This window comes from Sylvia atricapilla, chromosome Z, assembly GCF_009819655.1.
Source record: "Sylvia atricapilla isolate bSylAtr1 chromosome Z, bSylAtr1.pri, whole genome shotgun sequence".
Lineage (NCBI taxonomy): Eukaryota > Metazoa > Chordata > Aves > Passeriformes > Sylviidae > Sylvia > Sylvia atricapilla.
In genome coordinates, this window is record NC_089174.1 from 42,985,597 (window position 1) to 43,001,918 (window position 16,322).

Sequence of the window (16,322 nt, forward strand, 5' to 3'; positions counted from 1 at the left end):
TTTGTCTGATGGTGCTCATGACCTGTGTGCTGGTGTTTGATTTACAGTGGGTTTGGCTTGTAAGATAAACTTGTTCTGTGGTGTGGTGCATTGTATCAGAGAAATTGAGAATTACTTCTGCTTTTTGGTTTGTTGCATGGAGTATTTGCCACTTGCCCACAGCAACTTTAAAACAAAACTAGACAGGCTCAGGGAAGTCTTCTCCCTGTTCAGTGAGGAGTATTTTCCCCTGCACTGGTGTATCATTTATGACAGCACATCATTTGGACAGAGACACATGGCATATGTGAGAGAGCATTGTTCACCTCTGTACCAGCCAGATGCAAGTCCCTTCCTGCAGGAATAATGCTGGCATTTATCCCAAAGGTAGTGCAAAGCTGTGCAGCTCTAATTCATTCATTTATTTTTAATCATCTGCTTGTATTCTGACTGTGGTCAATATTGCAGATCATTATTAGTCTGTCTGCTTAATCAAAAATAAGACTTGAGTAAATCTAGACATCCATTTTTGTCCTAACAGCAGGAACACAAATCTACATCTGTAAAGCATCAACACAGAATGCGCCTGTTTCAGAGCTCCTTACGTAACATTTCCCCAGCAGAGCACTCAGCAATGCTCTCTGCCAAGCATTAGTGAGGCTGGAAAGCATCAGTAGCTCCAGCCCAAACATTAGCAGTGCTACTAACACCTTTATGAAAGTGAAATATCTCCAGTGAAGGAAATCGGTAACAAGTTGTCATCACTGAGCAAGCTGCCATCCTAGATAAAGTTCCTTTGTTGGTCACAAAGGGATACAAGATGAAACTGCATTTCTCTCACACAAGGCACTGCTGGTTGTTGATATTGCTGTGTTTTAGGAGGAGCACTGGAGAAAAGAGTCTGAATTTTATGACCAGAGCTCAAAACCTGTCTCCATTTCTATTGGTGATATAATTACAAGCCAAGCTCATGTCTCAAATGTAGAAGAGTATTTTAAAATTTCTCCTGTAAAGACAGCTGAGATATAAATTGACATGGGACCAGGGGGATATTGGATATGAAAACAATCCAAAAAGAAAACAGGAAAATAAATTTCTCATAAGACCTGTAAAATGGCTTTCATTCCAGCTGTCTTTGCAAAACTTCCAAAGCATTTGCAAATTCATGTTATTGCCTTACTACACTACATTTTTATTTCCAGCAAATGCTGTGTTTGTCAACTATGAAGTTGTTTCTTAGGTATTATTCTTGTTCGCTTAAAAAAAAAGTGACTTTTGACTGTAATTCTGTAATTGATCTCATCCCTAGAATTGTGTTAATTGTTCTCATCACCCAGTATTGTGGTGTAGCCCTGTTCTCCTTGCAGTCAGTAATAAGTCTGCCTGATGTGTGGTGGCTGCGTCTCAGTGTGGCTGTGTGAATCTGTGTAGTGGTTTGTAGCATGACAGCCGTTGATTGTATGCTCCTTGCCTAGCTATCCTCCATGTTGTGACTTTCTCTGTTTTTGTCCCTTTCTAGAAGCTGAGGAACTGTACCAGAAACGAGTGCTGACCATAACTGGCATTTGCATTGCTCTTCTAGTAGTTGGCATCATGTGTGTGGTGGCCTACTGCAAAACCAAGTAAACTTTTCTCTTCTATTTCATATCTGTGGTTGTTGGTCAGGGCCTTCCCAGTTGACTAGCTCCTCTGGCCATAAAGTTGTACCTGAGTTTCTCTAGAGGTGAGCTTAAGAGACAAACTTGTGACCAGGGTTCTCTGGTCCAAGCCAGATGAATGTGGGTCTCCATGTCCATCAGCAGTGCAAAATGAAGGCAGGTATCTGAAAGATTGCTCAGTCTTCAAATGTACTTTTAAATTTTTTGTCTCTTTTTGTTTTTGCTTTCTTTTCTATCTTTCATTTCAGCTGGTTTCCCCAGTTGAAAAGAAACAAACTCCAATGTTAGAATGATGTTGCTTTCCAGCAGTAAATTTTATGTATAAGCCTAATTTGTTGGTACTTGAGACACAATTAATGATGCTAAAAGTTGCTATACACCAAAGGCCAAAAACTGGAACACAAAAATGCTCTTAATGCAAAAGTAGGGGTTTAAATGCATTCTGTGAGTATCTAAATTACTAGGGGTGACTCTCAAACATGCATGAGGCACTCTGGACCATAAATTTCACAGAACATCAGCAGAATTTCTGCTGCCAAAGCTTCTGGCTGCCCTTATAAATCTCCCCACCAAAACACACAAAACCCTTATCATAAATATTCCACGTTTGTATAAACCTGATTTACTATTGCAAGGCCTGATTGGCAGTTGGACTGTTAGTTTTTGTTGTAAGCCCCACCAATGATGGATGTGTTAAAAGTGGGGGAGGAGAAAGATCATTTGTCCCTCTCAGTGAGAGTCCAGACGCATACACACAACTGCCCCTACCCATAACCTCAAGCCAGTGGTCAGTGGGGAACAACTGAAACAGTAATAAAAAATCAGATCTATTACTGCTTTTAAAAATCATATCCCCACGTATTTCAACAAACATTTAATCAGGATCCTGAAGCATGGTTTTCTGTATGAAGAGCCCATAGAGTTCATCAGGGGTCTGGATGCCTTTTTTTTGCCCCAGACATCAGCAATCACTGTGAACTGAAAGTTGAATGTTTTCAAAAACAGTTGATGAGAATGCCATGCCAGGACATGGCCATCCAAAGGCAGCAGTGATGCCAGACTTGTATCTGTGAGGTGATTCGCAAATGCTCTTTTCCCTAAATGGGGAAAACTCAGACATCAGGAGAGATCTTGGAATGGTGTTAGGAGAACAACCAGTGTAATAACTTAGATGTTTTTGGTCTCCTTGCAAGCAATACTGCTGATAAATCGCCAAGGCAATTCAGACACTGAGTCTTAATTTGGAGATACTTTATTCACAAATCATTTAGATGAAGATAAAGTCTTCTTAAGTACACACTAGCTTTCCCATTATTCTTTCATCTCAGTTTTGTGGAGTAATTTCTTATTTTAGTTACTGTCCTTTTACTACATGACAAAAAGTCCAGATAAAAGCATGCAAATTCAAATACATTGGTCACTGAAGGTGGGAAGTAATGCAGTTTTCTAGGGATGGATTTCCAGGTTACATGTGCCAGGATTTCAGTCCTGTAGATGACAAACTCAAACTCCCTCTAGAAATGGCTTTTTCTACCATGTTAAGGAGTTCAGATTATTCTCAGCTCCCAAGGTCTCCAGAGACACATGAAGGGGAGCTGTGAAATCAAGTTAAAATCGTGCTTGCCTCCTTGCTTCTCAGCCCAGCAGGTCTTTGTTTAGCTCAAATGTCTCCTGGCACTGCACTCTCTATACACCTGAACTGCTTACATGTCCTAAGATGGTGCCTGGTTTTCCTCAAAGCATAAAGTCCACATGAGCCATGTGTATCCTTCTGAGACAGGAGCATTTCCAAACAGATGTATCTGCATATGCCATTCATGTGGTGGGACATAAATTAAGCTTTTTCCACTATCCAGGCACATACACACAGAAAAAATACCTAAAATGCTGTGTGTTAAGTCATATTTTCATTGTCATTAATCTTTCGTGACTATCAAGCTTCAGCGTATTTATTGCCCTCCCTCACTCCTTCTTTTTTCTAAAGCTTGAAATAGTCCACTTGAGTTCAAAACAGGATTGAAAATAGTTATCTCTTACACTGTCCTATCCTGCCATCACTATCTGCACTTCTGCATACAGCTTAGTATGTATTTTAGCTTTTGCCACACCCAAAGTCATATGCATTCCAGAATGTGTTGGAGCCTGCATCCTCTCTCCACTGCTCTGGATTCTGACAGTATGGTGGAAGTTCTCCTGTGTAATGAGAGAAAATTGGGTAATATTTATAAATTGAGTCTGAAATTGAATAGCCCTTTTTCTGGTTATTTATTTTGGTGTTCTAATTAGTGTTCTGCATAGCCATGTTTTACTATGCTGTAAGTTTTGATGCTGACACTTTGTAATGATCTTCTAAAAAGTTCTTCTGAGGAGAGCTGGAAGGATTATGGAATCACAGAATCATTAGGTCGGAAAAGACCTTTGAGATTGCTTCCGAACTTTGACTGACCACCACCTTATCAACTAGACCATGGCACTGAGTGTCATGACCAGTCATTTCTTGAACACTGTCAGGGAGGGTGACTCCACTACCCATCTGGCCAGTCTGTTCCAATGCTTAATAATCCTTTACCTGAAGAAATTCCACCTGATGTCCAACCTGAACCTCTCCTAGCACAACTTGAGGCCATTTCTTCTTGTCCTGTTGCTACTTGCCTGGGAGAAGAGGCCGACCCCCACCTGGCTACAGCCTCCTTTCAGGCAGTTGCAGAGAGTGATAAGGTCACCCCTGAGCCTCCTTTTCTCCAGGCTGAACAACTCCAGCTCCCACGGCCACTCCTTATAGGACTTACATGTTGTTAGCAAGTGGGGAAACAGCATCTTAGGACAGGAAAGGGTAGAAGCACCAAAGTCAGTCAGAGATCATGTCATTAGTACATGAATAGTTCTACTAACCGCATTAGCAGCCATGGCATCCACCTGATAATCATTAGGCTTTGGAGCAAGTCTGATGTTGCTGAAACGAAACCTTCCAGAGCTGCCCAGAAGTCTTCAGGCTCAGGCCTATCACCTGTGCTCTCACTTTGGATTTCTGGGGCTTCTTCTGCAGTCTTCTTTAACACATTTATGGATTTGAAGTACACTGTTGAGGTAGGGGGTGAATCCCACCAAAAAAATGTGCAACTCCACATCACAAAAACCACGTTCCAGTGTCTGCAAGCATGCACTGAGGCACAGACACCTCGGGTTCCTGTAGTGACCGAAGAGGCATAGCTCGATGGGCTGTCAGAAACTTTGCCCTTGGCAGGGTGTCAACATGTCTGGGTTAAAATCTCTCCCCCCTCCCTTCTGAGTGCAGAAAAGAGCTGCTCCTGAGACAGAGCACTGCTTAGAAATGGCTTTCCTTTTCCTCTCACTTATTCCTGTCCCTCTGTATCTTGCTAACTCCTGGAAGGGATCCCAAATATCCTTCCCCCTGTGCAGGTCCCCCCAGCTCCAGCTGTGATTAGACCTGTGGTTTTCAGAGTTACTCCAAGCTCTAGCAGCAGTGGAGAAAATTCTGACAAAAACAAGTGATGTTATATTATTATCACCAACTTCAATATGCTGAAGGGGTCAGCTGCTTTCCTTTTGTCCGTTAAAATCATTTCCATGTTTCATGCGCAGGAAGCAGAGGAAAAAGTTGCACGACCGCCTCCGGCAGAGTCTGCGCTCAGAGAGGAACAACATGATGAACATGGCCAACGGGCCACACCATCCCAACCCTGCGCCAGATAACGTCCAGCTCGTCAATGTAGGTGCCACTGCACAGGCTCCAGCCTAGGCTGCCAGGGCCACAGGAAAGCTCACCCCACAGCTTTTGAACATCTGCCTGCTGCAGGCGGGTGACTGATCTCTCTCGGCTTTCTCCACACGGAAAAAAATTGCTGTTGCAAACTGCCGCTGTCTTCTCCATCAGAAAATAGTATTTTTGGTGTATCTGATGCTAATGGGACGTAGCTTTTCCGCATGTCTGTCTTCTGGGACTTCTCGTTCCCTTGTTAAATACATTTCTATAGCTTGATTGGGATGCAGACCGTTGCTACTTTCCTCATTTGTCTCCTATTTTGAGTCTAGATGGGCCGTGTACCCAGGGGTGTACACGAATGTGCTCAAGTGTGTCAGTGTAGTTTCTGTGTGTATTTAAGTGACAAAATTTGTGCTTTGTGCCAACATGTAAAAGGCTGAAATCTGGGAAGGAGGGATTCAGAATTATGTCTACAAACATGCTGTGAATTACAGTTTGTAAACCTGAGGTTTGTCTGGGTTTTTCAGCAGTACGTTTCGAAAAATGTAATCTCCAGTGAGCATGTCATCGAGCGAGAAACAGAGACCTCGTTTTCTACAAGCCATTACACCTCAACAACACATCACTCCGTGACAGTCACCCAGACATCCAGCCACAGGTACTGGAGGGGGAAGGCAAATAGCAGCTGTAATACCTGATCTGTTGCAAAACCAAAACTATGTGTAAAACAACAAACCAGGAAAGATCTATGCTCCTTTCACAGTGTTTTCATTTTAAGACTAACAATATTTGATGTCATATCACCTAACTAATTATCTTCCCAGGAATTTACAAAGACCTTTATTACCCAAATGGCATTCCAGTACTGTCACAGTGAAATTTAGTACATACAGATTGCTAAATCAGTGACACTTCTGATGACCGGAGAGCCCTGCTTCCCTCTCCTTTTATCCATACATGCAAAATCACCTTGATGCCTGTGGATTCATACAGTTTGCTAAACTCTGCAGCTCCAGTTACCATACCAAAGGTTATGCTGCAGATCCTGAGTGCCAACAGAGCCCCTCCTTTCCCTGGCTGAACTGCTCATACGCATTTGCCACCAAAGCCCAGTCTCATACTCCCCCTTTGTCTTTTCCTGGTTGCTGCTCTCCAGCTGGAGTAATGGCCACACTGAAAGCATCCTCTCGGAAAGCCACTCGGTGCTCGTCAGCTCCTCCATGGAGAACAGCAGGCACGCCAGCCCAGCGGGGCCCCGGGGCCGTCTCAACGGCATCGGTGGGCCACGGGATGGAAACAGCTTCCTCTGGCATGCCAGGGAGACCCCCGACTCCTACCGGGACTCTCCTCACAGTGAAAGGTAGGACACACCACCTCACTGCTTTCAGCTGGCAAGACCTGGTGTTTTCCCAGATAGTTTCAAAGCTTGGGAGCACAGGAGAAAATGCAACAGTACGGCTGTTCGTGTACGGTACATCTTGTTCGTAAAGGTGGAGAGCTTAGTAGTAGTTTACAGTCCATCAAAAGCATTTCTTACCCTCTTTCCTCTGCTGGATTTAGTCCTATTAGCCAGCAGTTCACACTTGGAAAAGTTCCATGGGCGTAATTAGTCAGAAATTTCCATTGTTAAGAATAAACAGACCTTTGCCTAGTTACCAATTTCTTAGAAGACGCAAATGAAAAACTGAGAGATTTTGCAGGGAGAAAGTAATGTATTGATCCACAGGAGGAGGGCACTAAAGACTCTTGAGCTGTATAGAAGCTATGCCATCGCCTATTTTCTGGAGTATTCCAGCTCCTAAACCCTTTAAAAATTCCACTTAATTCTTTATTAAATAAAAACAAGGAACGCAAAGGGCAAGCCAGAAGGACTCAGGTCATTATTAAATCAGGAACAGTTATGAATAAAGCCAGCCAGGAGTTTTTCAACCATGCAATTTTTTTTCTCTGAAAAAGCTGCTTCATCTGTTCCTAAGATCTACCTAGAAGTACATGAGTTGCAAAAAAAACTTACTGAAAAAATCTGTCTCAGGTTTAGGCTAGCATTTTGCTTCAAGATGGCCCCATAATAGCAAAAGAAAGACTGAGAAGAAACAAGACATTTAAAAAGAGCTTTTACCCAGGAATCATAGGCAGAAGAAAAGGAAAACAAAAAGTTAAGGATCAGTTCTCTGAGCACTTCGAAATCACAAGGGATTTGGCCTTGTGGAGTGTCCATGATGTCAAAAATGCAACCAGGCAATCCCCAGGGAGACTGAGTTGTGTAGGAGACAAGCTGTGGTTTTCAGAAAAATGAATGTGCAAGTACAGCAAATGCCATTTCTGTGGTACTCCCTCTGCCATACAAACTGCTAAGCAGCAGGAAGAAGGGCCACTGAAGGAAGGACCCTGAGTGTAGTACCACTAAGGATAATAAACTAGCCCCCTCATTAAAAATTATGTGTCATTTACCATGGAATTTAATTTGAAGATACATGGCTCACATGACATAAACAGCCATGGCTCCAATCCAGCAGAGCACTTTGACAAGATTATCTTTTAATCGTGCAAGTAGGCCCACTGAAATCAGCAAGATTACTCACATGGGTAGAGCTCAGCGTGTGTTTAAGTGCTTTGCTGGATCAGGACCTGTAACAGTAAATACCATGTTGTCTCCTGCCTGGGAACCAAGCAGGATACACGCCCACATGCCTGCCAATGGTGAGTATTGCAGCTTAGTATATTTGGGCATCTGCATGTGAGAAGTGAAGACCATTCCTGCTGTCTGCCTGCATTCCATGGGTCACCCAAAGCATCATTCTAATACAAACTGTTTAGATTTAATTGGGTAGGAAGGGAAGGAGAGAGAGGAGAGTATGTTCCTTTTTGTTTCTCTGAGAAGAAAGAAGGCATTTCATAAATTATTGTGTCTCTTGAAGGTTGTACTACAGGTCAAAAGCAGCATTTCTGTGATAATTCATCAGGCATTGACAGCCTAGCCTGTGCCTGAAGCAAACACAGATTTGGAATGTGGGAGATGATAGTTCCCTGAGCATTAATTGCAGGCCTCATCTATTTTTAGTGATCAGGGAATACATGGCCAATTGTTCCTGAGATGGCTTGTGTGTATACAAGGGAGAAAGTGAGATGTATTTGGAACTAAAAATTACTCAGAAGCAGAAAGGAATGTAGAAGCTTACAAATTACTTCCTGAAGCCATCAAATGTTGCTGGACTGTGAATTGGTAGACCAAGGCTGTCCTCACTCAATTTTCAAATTTAATTCAGCAGACATTATAAGGGGTTCTTTTCATTACCCCATCCATTTGCTGGATCCCATGCCCTGCCACCTGTGTACACAAGCAAAGGGCACAAGCAGTTTTATCTTGGATGTCCTTAGCTGTCTTATAGGAGAAAGGGTCAAAAAACACTGTCTCTGCACAAAAGGCAGGACTATATGATGAAGCTGGCAGCATATAAGTAGTTAATGTGTGCTGTATGGCCATGGGTAGACTCTGATCCCCTTTCACTGAGCCAGCATAGTTGTAAGCTGGATAAATCAATTACCTTTTAACTTTCCTTTTAGGATGGATTAGAGCTGCACAAGTTCAGATCCTGAGCCTCAGGTTTAGTTAGCACTGCCCTGTTAGGGTGTGGGGGAATAGACCAGAAACGTGTGAATGCACAGTATTCCAGTATGAGTAACTTGACACTGTTTGAAGACTGCACAGTGCATTGAACACATTTAACCAACTCAATCCATTAACAGAACCAGTCTAGCTAAAATCCAGTGTGTCATAAAGATGTGTATGCAACAGTGTACCAGCTGAGAAAGTAGAAAGTTTTTCAGACAATGCCTATTAAAAATGTGAAAGGGATTAAAAGCTCACTCATGGAAGGAGAACAAACTACTTAATTCATCCAGTACACAGACCTATTCATTGCCCTTTGCTCAACCAATTTGATTAATTCCCATGCATAACTCTAGGTTTGGTTTTTTCCATTCTCTCACTCCTCAGTTTATGTAAATCAATATGCAATCAATGCACTTCTAGTGAAATCAATTTATGCTGCTGCATGTCTCTCCAGAATCTGTCCTGTTTTCTCCTTTTTCCTTTAATTCCATTTTTCTCAAGTGTAATATGTAATATGAGTCATATATTGAATAAGAAAGCTGGATTCAGGTTTAATTTGGTAATTTCAGGCTCAGATAAATAAACCAGTAATGAAAAACTAAATAACTACATCAATCATAGACATACAGCTTTTCTCAATGGGCGTGTGATGGAGCTTAGAATGATTTTAACTTTAGACACAGATGAAATTTAGGCAGGTGAATTTAGGATAAGGATAAAAGCAAAGCCAGACCATGCAAAGCATCATGCTGGGCACTGTGCTTTTGATCAAGTGGTTTTAGGCAGATCCTCACCTGGCACGAATCCACATGACCTCATAGCATGTCTACTGATTAAAACTAGTTGAGAGCTTCACATTTTTTGTTCTGTTTCTTTGGGACAAACTCTGTAATGGCACCTGTGCTTTATTTTCCGAAATCATTTCTGGCCACTACACTTCCCACAGGAGCAGGGACAAATTTTGCAAAGGAATCATGGGCACTAGGCCAGACAATCCTGTCTTTCAGCATTTGTTCCTATATAAGGACAAATGATACTCTGTTCTTCTTTGCAGATAGATCTACCAGCCAGGGTAACTAGCACCCTAGGAGTGGAACAGCACAAAGCTCCTGGGATGGTGCTACAAGTGCTTCTCTGACTGTCTTTGGTGATTAAAATTAACAGAATCTGGCTCTAGATTTTATCCAAACATTACTTTCCCCCTTAGCCTGAGACAGTTTGGTTGCCAGAAGAGCGTGAAGCCCCTAGAGGACTGTCCTTCAGTTCCCTTCTTTTCTTTCCCCCTGTGTGTTTGCATGTACCCCAGATTCTGGTCAAATCCTTCCAGAACTGCAGCAGCTGTTTTCCTTTTGAGAAAATACTTGCAAATGCATTTTGTTTCTGGCAGCCTGTCTGTCTCTGAATCCTATTTCTGGATTCATTCCAAAAAGTTATTCTGGCAAAAAATTTACAGCATCTCCATGGCTGGGATCTGGGAGTTTTGCTGCGCTCCTCCTGCTTTCAAATGTTTTTGCCAAGAGTCCCAGAAGTCAGCAGTTTATAGGATTAACAGGAACAGGAAAAGTTCCTTAGTAGCCCTGTGTGAGGATGCTGGGGATCTTAGGGGATCCTTGCCATTTCTCTCCCAGTCCACATGAGCTGCTCTGTTTGCAGGTCACCACTCCTCCTTGTGCTCGCAACCTTTTCCCATCTCTTTTCTTCAGGTACGTCTCAGCTATGACCACACCAGCTCGCATGTCACCTGTTGATTTTCACACTCCAACTTCTCCCAATTCCCGTCCTTCCACAATGTCACCACCGGCTTCCAGCTTGACCGTCTCCATCCCCTCAGTGGCAGTGAGTCCCTTCATAGAGGAGGAGCGACCACTGCTCCTGGTGACTCCACTGCAGCTGCACGAGAAGTATGACCACCACCTTCAGCAATTCAACTCCTTTCACCACAATGCCACCCATGAGAGCAACAGCCTGCCACCAAGTCCTCTGCGGATCGTGGAGGATGAGGAGTACGAGACCACGCAGGAGTACGAACCAGCACAGGAACCTCCAAAGAAACTCACCAACAGCCGGAGGGTCAAAAGAACAAAGCCCAATGGCCACATTTCCAGCAGGGTGGAAGTGGACTCTGATGCAAGCTCTGAGAGCAGCAGCTCTGAGACCGAAACCGAAGACGAGAGGATAGGCGAGGATACACCATTTCTGAGCATACCCAACCCCGGGGCGACCAGTCTGGAGCCAGGCGCTGCCTTCCGGCTGGCTGAAACCAGGACTAACCCAGCAAACCGCTTCTCCACCCCAGAGGAGTTACAAGCAAGGTTGTCCAGTGTGGTAGTTAACCAAGACCCTATTGCTGTATAAAACATAAAACACATAGATTCACATGTAAAACTTTATTTTATATAATGAAGTATTCCACCTTTAAATTAAACAATTTATTTTATTTTAGCAATTCCGCTGATAGAAAACAGGAGAGGAAAAGAAACTTTTATAAATTAAATATACGTATGTACAAATGTGTTATGTGCCATATGTAGCAATTTTTTACAGTATTTCAAAAATGGGGAAAGATATCAATGGTGCCTTTATGTTATGTTAAGTTGAGAGCAAGTTTTGTACAGTTACAATGATGGCTGTCCCATAGTATTTTGCAAAACCTTTTAGCCCTCAGTTGTCCTAGCTTTTTTGTGCACTGCAATTATAATGACTGGATGTATGATTTGCAAGAATTGCAGATTCTGGTTGCTTGCTGTAGAGTCTCCAAACCAGAAAGCCCTGTAATGGCACCCCCACCCTATTCCGCCAGAAAAACACACATATACACACACACAGAGTCAGAAAGAAAAAAAAAATATTTAAAAAAAAAAAGATAAAAAAGTAAAAAAAAATCTTATATGAGAATTTTTATTTGCTTTCAGTATATGAGATGAGTTTTGTCTGCTCTCTGCCAGCCAAAAGGTTTGCTTCTTTGAGCACTGAGATAACAGTAGATCCAACAGCATGCTACTATTAATTACAGCAGGATAACAAAAAACATACAAACAAACAAAAAAAAAAAAAGCCAACCTGCATTAAATAATGTTACTTATAGAAAGAAATTCTGTGATTTTAAACCAAATATATTATTAATCAGAGGTCAGCTTGTAATCACTAGGAGCTGCCCTTTCATTATTTTCCAGATATGAATTGTTCTAGTTATCCCTTAGGAAATGGGTTTAAGTTAGCTGAAGCTTTGAACCCAATACTCTATTTAAACAAAAAAGAAAAAAAAAAAAAAAAAGGAGAAAAAAAAGGAAAAAAAAAAGAAAAAAATAAAACCTCTAATATTTTATGTTAATGGGGCAAATATAATAGATATCTGTAATCAAGCAAGGAAGAGATCTAGCTGGAAAACAAATGCCACTAATAAAAGTGCAATCAGTTTTCATCTCTATTTCTTAATGTTGTTTTCTAATACACAATTTATTCTTTTGTTTCTCCTCAATTTTCTTCCCCTTTTTCTCTTCCTCAGAAAGAACCCTGACAAGCTTCTAGCAATACCTTGTTAGAGTTGCTGTTGGAGAAAGGCTTACTCTAGGATACAGAAAGGCCTTTCAGGGAAGAACCTGATTTGCTGAGTGGTTAAAAAGTATTGGCACATATGAAGGACAAAGCAGATATATGGAGTTTATTTTCACTCGCTTTATGAACTCCATTACTTGGATTGAGAGAGGCAAGGCTAATGCAGAGCCCATTTATGAAGGCAAACACACCCTGTGGGTTACAGCCCTAGTAACCCATGTGTGACTATTTGATACCAGTGTTTATATAGCCAGTGACAGTCTTGAAGCCATTGACTAATAATGAATGAACAAGGATGCTGTCAGTGCTGGAGCAAATGCATTCATCCGGACAGAAGCAAATGGCCTCTTTTGCACTGAATTCCTATCAGTTTAGTCAGGGTCACTCTGCCTCTTCTTTACTTTTGATTTTTGTTGTGTGTTCAGTTGGCACAGCATTGACTCAGGATTGATGTGGAAAACAAATGTTTTTCCTAGACTCTGGGGATTCTGAAAATGAGAACATATGTTTTACAGGTATTACTGAGCTCTAAATAAGAGCCCTGTCAAGAGAAAAAGAATTTCAGCCAAACTACACTCATCCTTTGGGCCACATTCTGGTCCTGGTTAAATAAAGAGAAATACATCAAGGAAAAATTGAGAGATGTAAGCCTGAGGAACAAAAGTCCCAATTCAGTAAATTGTTCAAGCATATGCTTATGCTAATCCCAGCAAAAGTTACCTTCAGCATGTGCTAGACTCTCATTGACATATCCAGCACATGCAAAAAGTTAAGCATGTGCCTTAGAGTTTTGCTGAACAAGGTGTCCTATTGATTTGAGACCTGAAAGCAAAGTACAGCAAAAGAAGCTCTTTGCCAGGATGACAAAAATAAGTGAATTCCTCAGTGTATAACCATATCATATCAGTAAGAACACAGGTGAGTCCAGCTGAACACCAGATTCAGCAGAAAAAGAACAAAAAGAAACTTAGTATAGGAAACAAAGTTGTCCACTAGGATGTTACTGGTGGAATTAAAAGGCTAGGAAACTAGCACAGCTTTGGGCTATGTGGTGGCTGAAATGGCACTGCTTATTTGAAAAATCTATGGAAGATGGCAAATACTGTCTGAACTTAAGTCCCCTTTGCCATTTTTCCCTGGCTGGCATGTGCTTGAACACACTTTGCCTTTGCAGACTGAAACAAAAGCTTTTTACAAATTCTAGACACCGTACTCTCATTTTCATCCCTTTAGTCATGCCTATTTATCTGCAATCCCATGCTGCAGAATATCCACCTCTCCAGTAACTCTGCAACTCAGTAGTATAGAGGGCCAAGTGAGCTTTCCTAATGAAGACCATGAGTTTCCAAAGGATTTGCACTCTTGAGTTTCTGTGGACACTTGAATATCTGTCCTTGCAGGGACACCTCTGGCACCGCAAAGACTTTGCAGGACAGATGAGACAGAAAAAGGAAGGCAGAGAAACAAGAAAATTGCTGCAAAATCACCCCTTTTAGTGGCAGAATAGAGATTATAACACAGTTTTTTTGTAAACTACTCAAGTATATATCAACCACAAGGCCAGCTCTTGTTGAAGTATCTATAATAGATAGCCCACACAGATTAATTGGGATGGAAAGGGAACATGCCTTGATGTTGAGTAGATTATTTTACTACTGTTGTTATGGAGGGACAGTACAGAATGAAGGAGAAATTCCATATTTGGGAGCTGTACATGTGAGATTTATTTGGTATAGGTCATGGGGAAAATGTCACACCTCTTCTGTTACAGTGCCTCAAAGTCAAATTGCTGTGTAGTTCCCTCTCTTTCTCCCCCTTGGAATACACTCAGTGTGTTATAGGGCAAGCATGAAATTAGGCTGGAGACTTCACATGGACCTAAGAACAAGAAAATACAATTGGGGATATGGCTGCCTAAGCCCTTAGATCTTTGTGAAGAACCCAGCCTTACAGCACAGTTCATGCAGCAGTGAATTCAGGCATTGCCGTGGCTTGGCACACACAGAAGCAAGAAGAGGACACAGACCCTCACCTCTCAACTTGTGTTTGTCACACTGTGAGGGTGTTGTACATCAGTCAGGTCCACACCCAGAAGTTAGTGAGTCTACCTGGCCACAGGTGCTGCCGGCAGGCTGCAGCCAATTCCTGCTGGACAAGGGGCTGGAGGCTGCAGCAGCACGGAGCAGAGACAGCAAGTGCCTCTGGAAAAGGCCAGCTCCCCTGTTTGGGATATTTGCTTCATTACCCAGACCTTTGAGCTAGGCAGTCCCAACACCCTTGAGCCATCACTCTGTGATGCTTGCCAGTTCTTTGGCTGAAAGTCATGGCAAGAAGAAACATACTTTGAAGAGGGGGAGAAATATTCCAGTGGTGGCAGAGTTAAGATTGTCCTGGTTAATTTCCATATCGTTTAGTTTGAGCCATGAGTTTTTCCTGTGTATGTGTTTATATGCAGGAATTATTCCAAGATAAAAGGCTTCATTCAAGAGTGTATAGGTAGATTATGTTGTGCACATCCTGGTACAGCCTGCCTATTTAAGAGGTGTAAATCATTACAGCTCCATAGAGGTTCTCATGTAACAGAGAAAAGGCTACTCCCTCTTTTTGGCCCAGTTATTCCCGTCATCTCGTGAACCACCCCAACACACCCAGGTTTAAGAGATCAATCACTGCCTTTATCAGGGAAACAGGAAAGCTCCTTCTTTCCAGTACTCCAACAATGCTGCATTTCCCTGCTTCTCTCACACACATTACAAGCAGTTTCCTGAGCATCCAGGATAGCAAACTGGTGTCTCCTCAGAGGACACACCTTGCAGGCTGTTGAGCACTTCTTGGCCCTGCAGTGTGACTACTTACTATCACCTGGGACTTACTTCTAGTAAGAAACAAAAATGCACCTATGAAATGCTGCAGAGAAAGGCAGACAAAGAACATGGCCAATTATCATAATTTGTAATTCTCTATTCTATTGTAAATACGTCTTGTACATACATGGATGTTTTCATTATTTACTGTCTTTATGGATATTGTGTTAAATGAGACGCTCTTAGTTTATTGTGTAACACTGTAAATAACATAATGTCCTTTATTATTTATGCATAGGCATCTAACATGCAGAGAAAGTTATCCTCATATTATTTTAAGATATATGTCAAAAAGATGTTGCATTTTTCCTTTTGCTTTGAAAAAATTGTAATATATCCTCTTTTTCCCCTCTTTTCCTTTAAAAAATGAATGCTAATTTATTGTTCAGGAGAGAAAGGGGATGTAACTGAAAGGCAAACTGTTCAAAGAACATGCTATGGAAGCCACAAGCTACTGATAAACTAAAGAATTTATTACCCCAAATACAGCAATAAGTAATTGTTGATTTATTAAGGTTTTGTTATTCATTTTCAGTAAAAGAGGTGCTGGATTAAATTGTTTATGTGTGGTCCTGGCCCAGCTGCTCAGCAGACTGTGTCAGGTCACTAGCTACCATCTTTCTGTATCCAGATATTGTTGTAAAGGTCTTGTTCTGTTATTGTGGACCACTGTTCCTTGAGATTTCTGACTCATCCCTGTGGGGGTCTCTGGCAGACAAGCAAAGGGTCTCTTGCTCTTACATGCATTTTTAGTTTCTTAAATTAGAATTACTAGCTCTACCTGAATCATTACTACTTAAGATGGATAGGGGAGGGGGAGGAGCTGGGGGGTCAGAAATGACACAGTCTTGGGTCTGTGGGAGGCTGCTCTACAAAAATGTCACCTCACTGTTCAGCAACAGACAATAAAGCAAAGCAGATACTAGGAA

General features: G+C 41.9%; 2 protein-coding genes across 2 annotated transcripts in view; one reads left to right on the forward strand and one right to left on the reverse strand.

The window, feature by feature from the left end:
• Positions 1–16,322, reverse strand: part of HOOK3 (hook microtubule tethering protein 3) — a 563,324-nt gene that overhangs the window by 288,638 nt on the left and 258,364 nt on the right. The gene's annotated exons all lie outside the window — the stretch shown is intronic.
• LOC136374386 (pro-neuregulin-1, membrane-bound isoform) lies at positions 1,499–16,011 on the forward strand. The gene is made up of 5 exons (XM_066339726.1): positions 1,499–1,601; positions 5,241–5,367; positions 5,889–6,019; positions 6,518–6,721; positions 10,678–16,011. The coding sequence occupies exons 1-5, from the start codon at positions 1,573–1,575 to the stop codon at positions 11,327–11,329; spliced, it is 1,143 nt and encodes a 380-aa protein (XP_066195823.1). The 5' UTR covers positions 1,499–1,572; the 3' UTR covers positions 11,330–16,011.

Excerpts from the sequence above, each read along its gene's own strand:
- LOC136374386 (XM_066339726.1), top strand. The coding sequence starts at position 1,573 with ATGTGTGTGGTGGCCTACTGCAAAACCAA. Across the intron at positions 1,602-5,240 it reads GTGGCCTACTGCAAAACCAA|GAAGCAGAGGAAAAAGTTGC; the intron begins GTAAACTTTTCT and ends TTTCATGCGCAG. Across the intron at positions 6,722-10,677 it reads GACTCTCCTCACAGTGAAAG|GTACGTCTCAGCTATGACCA; the intron begins GTAGGACACACC and ends TCTTTTCTTCAG.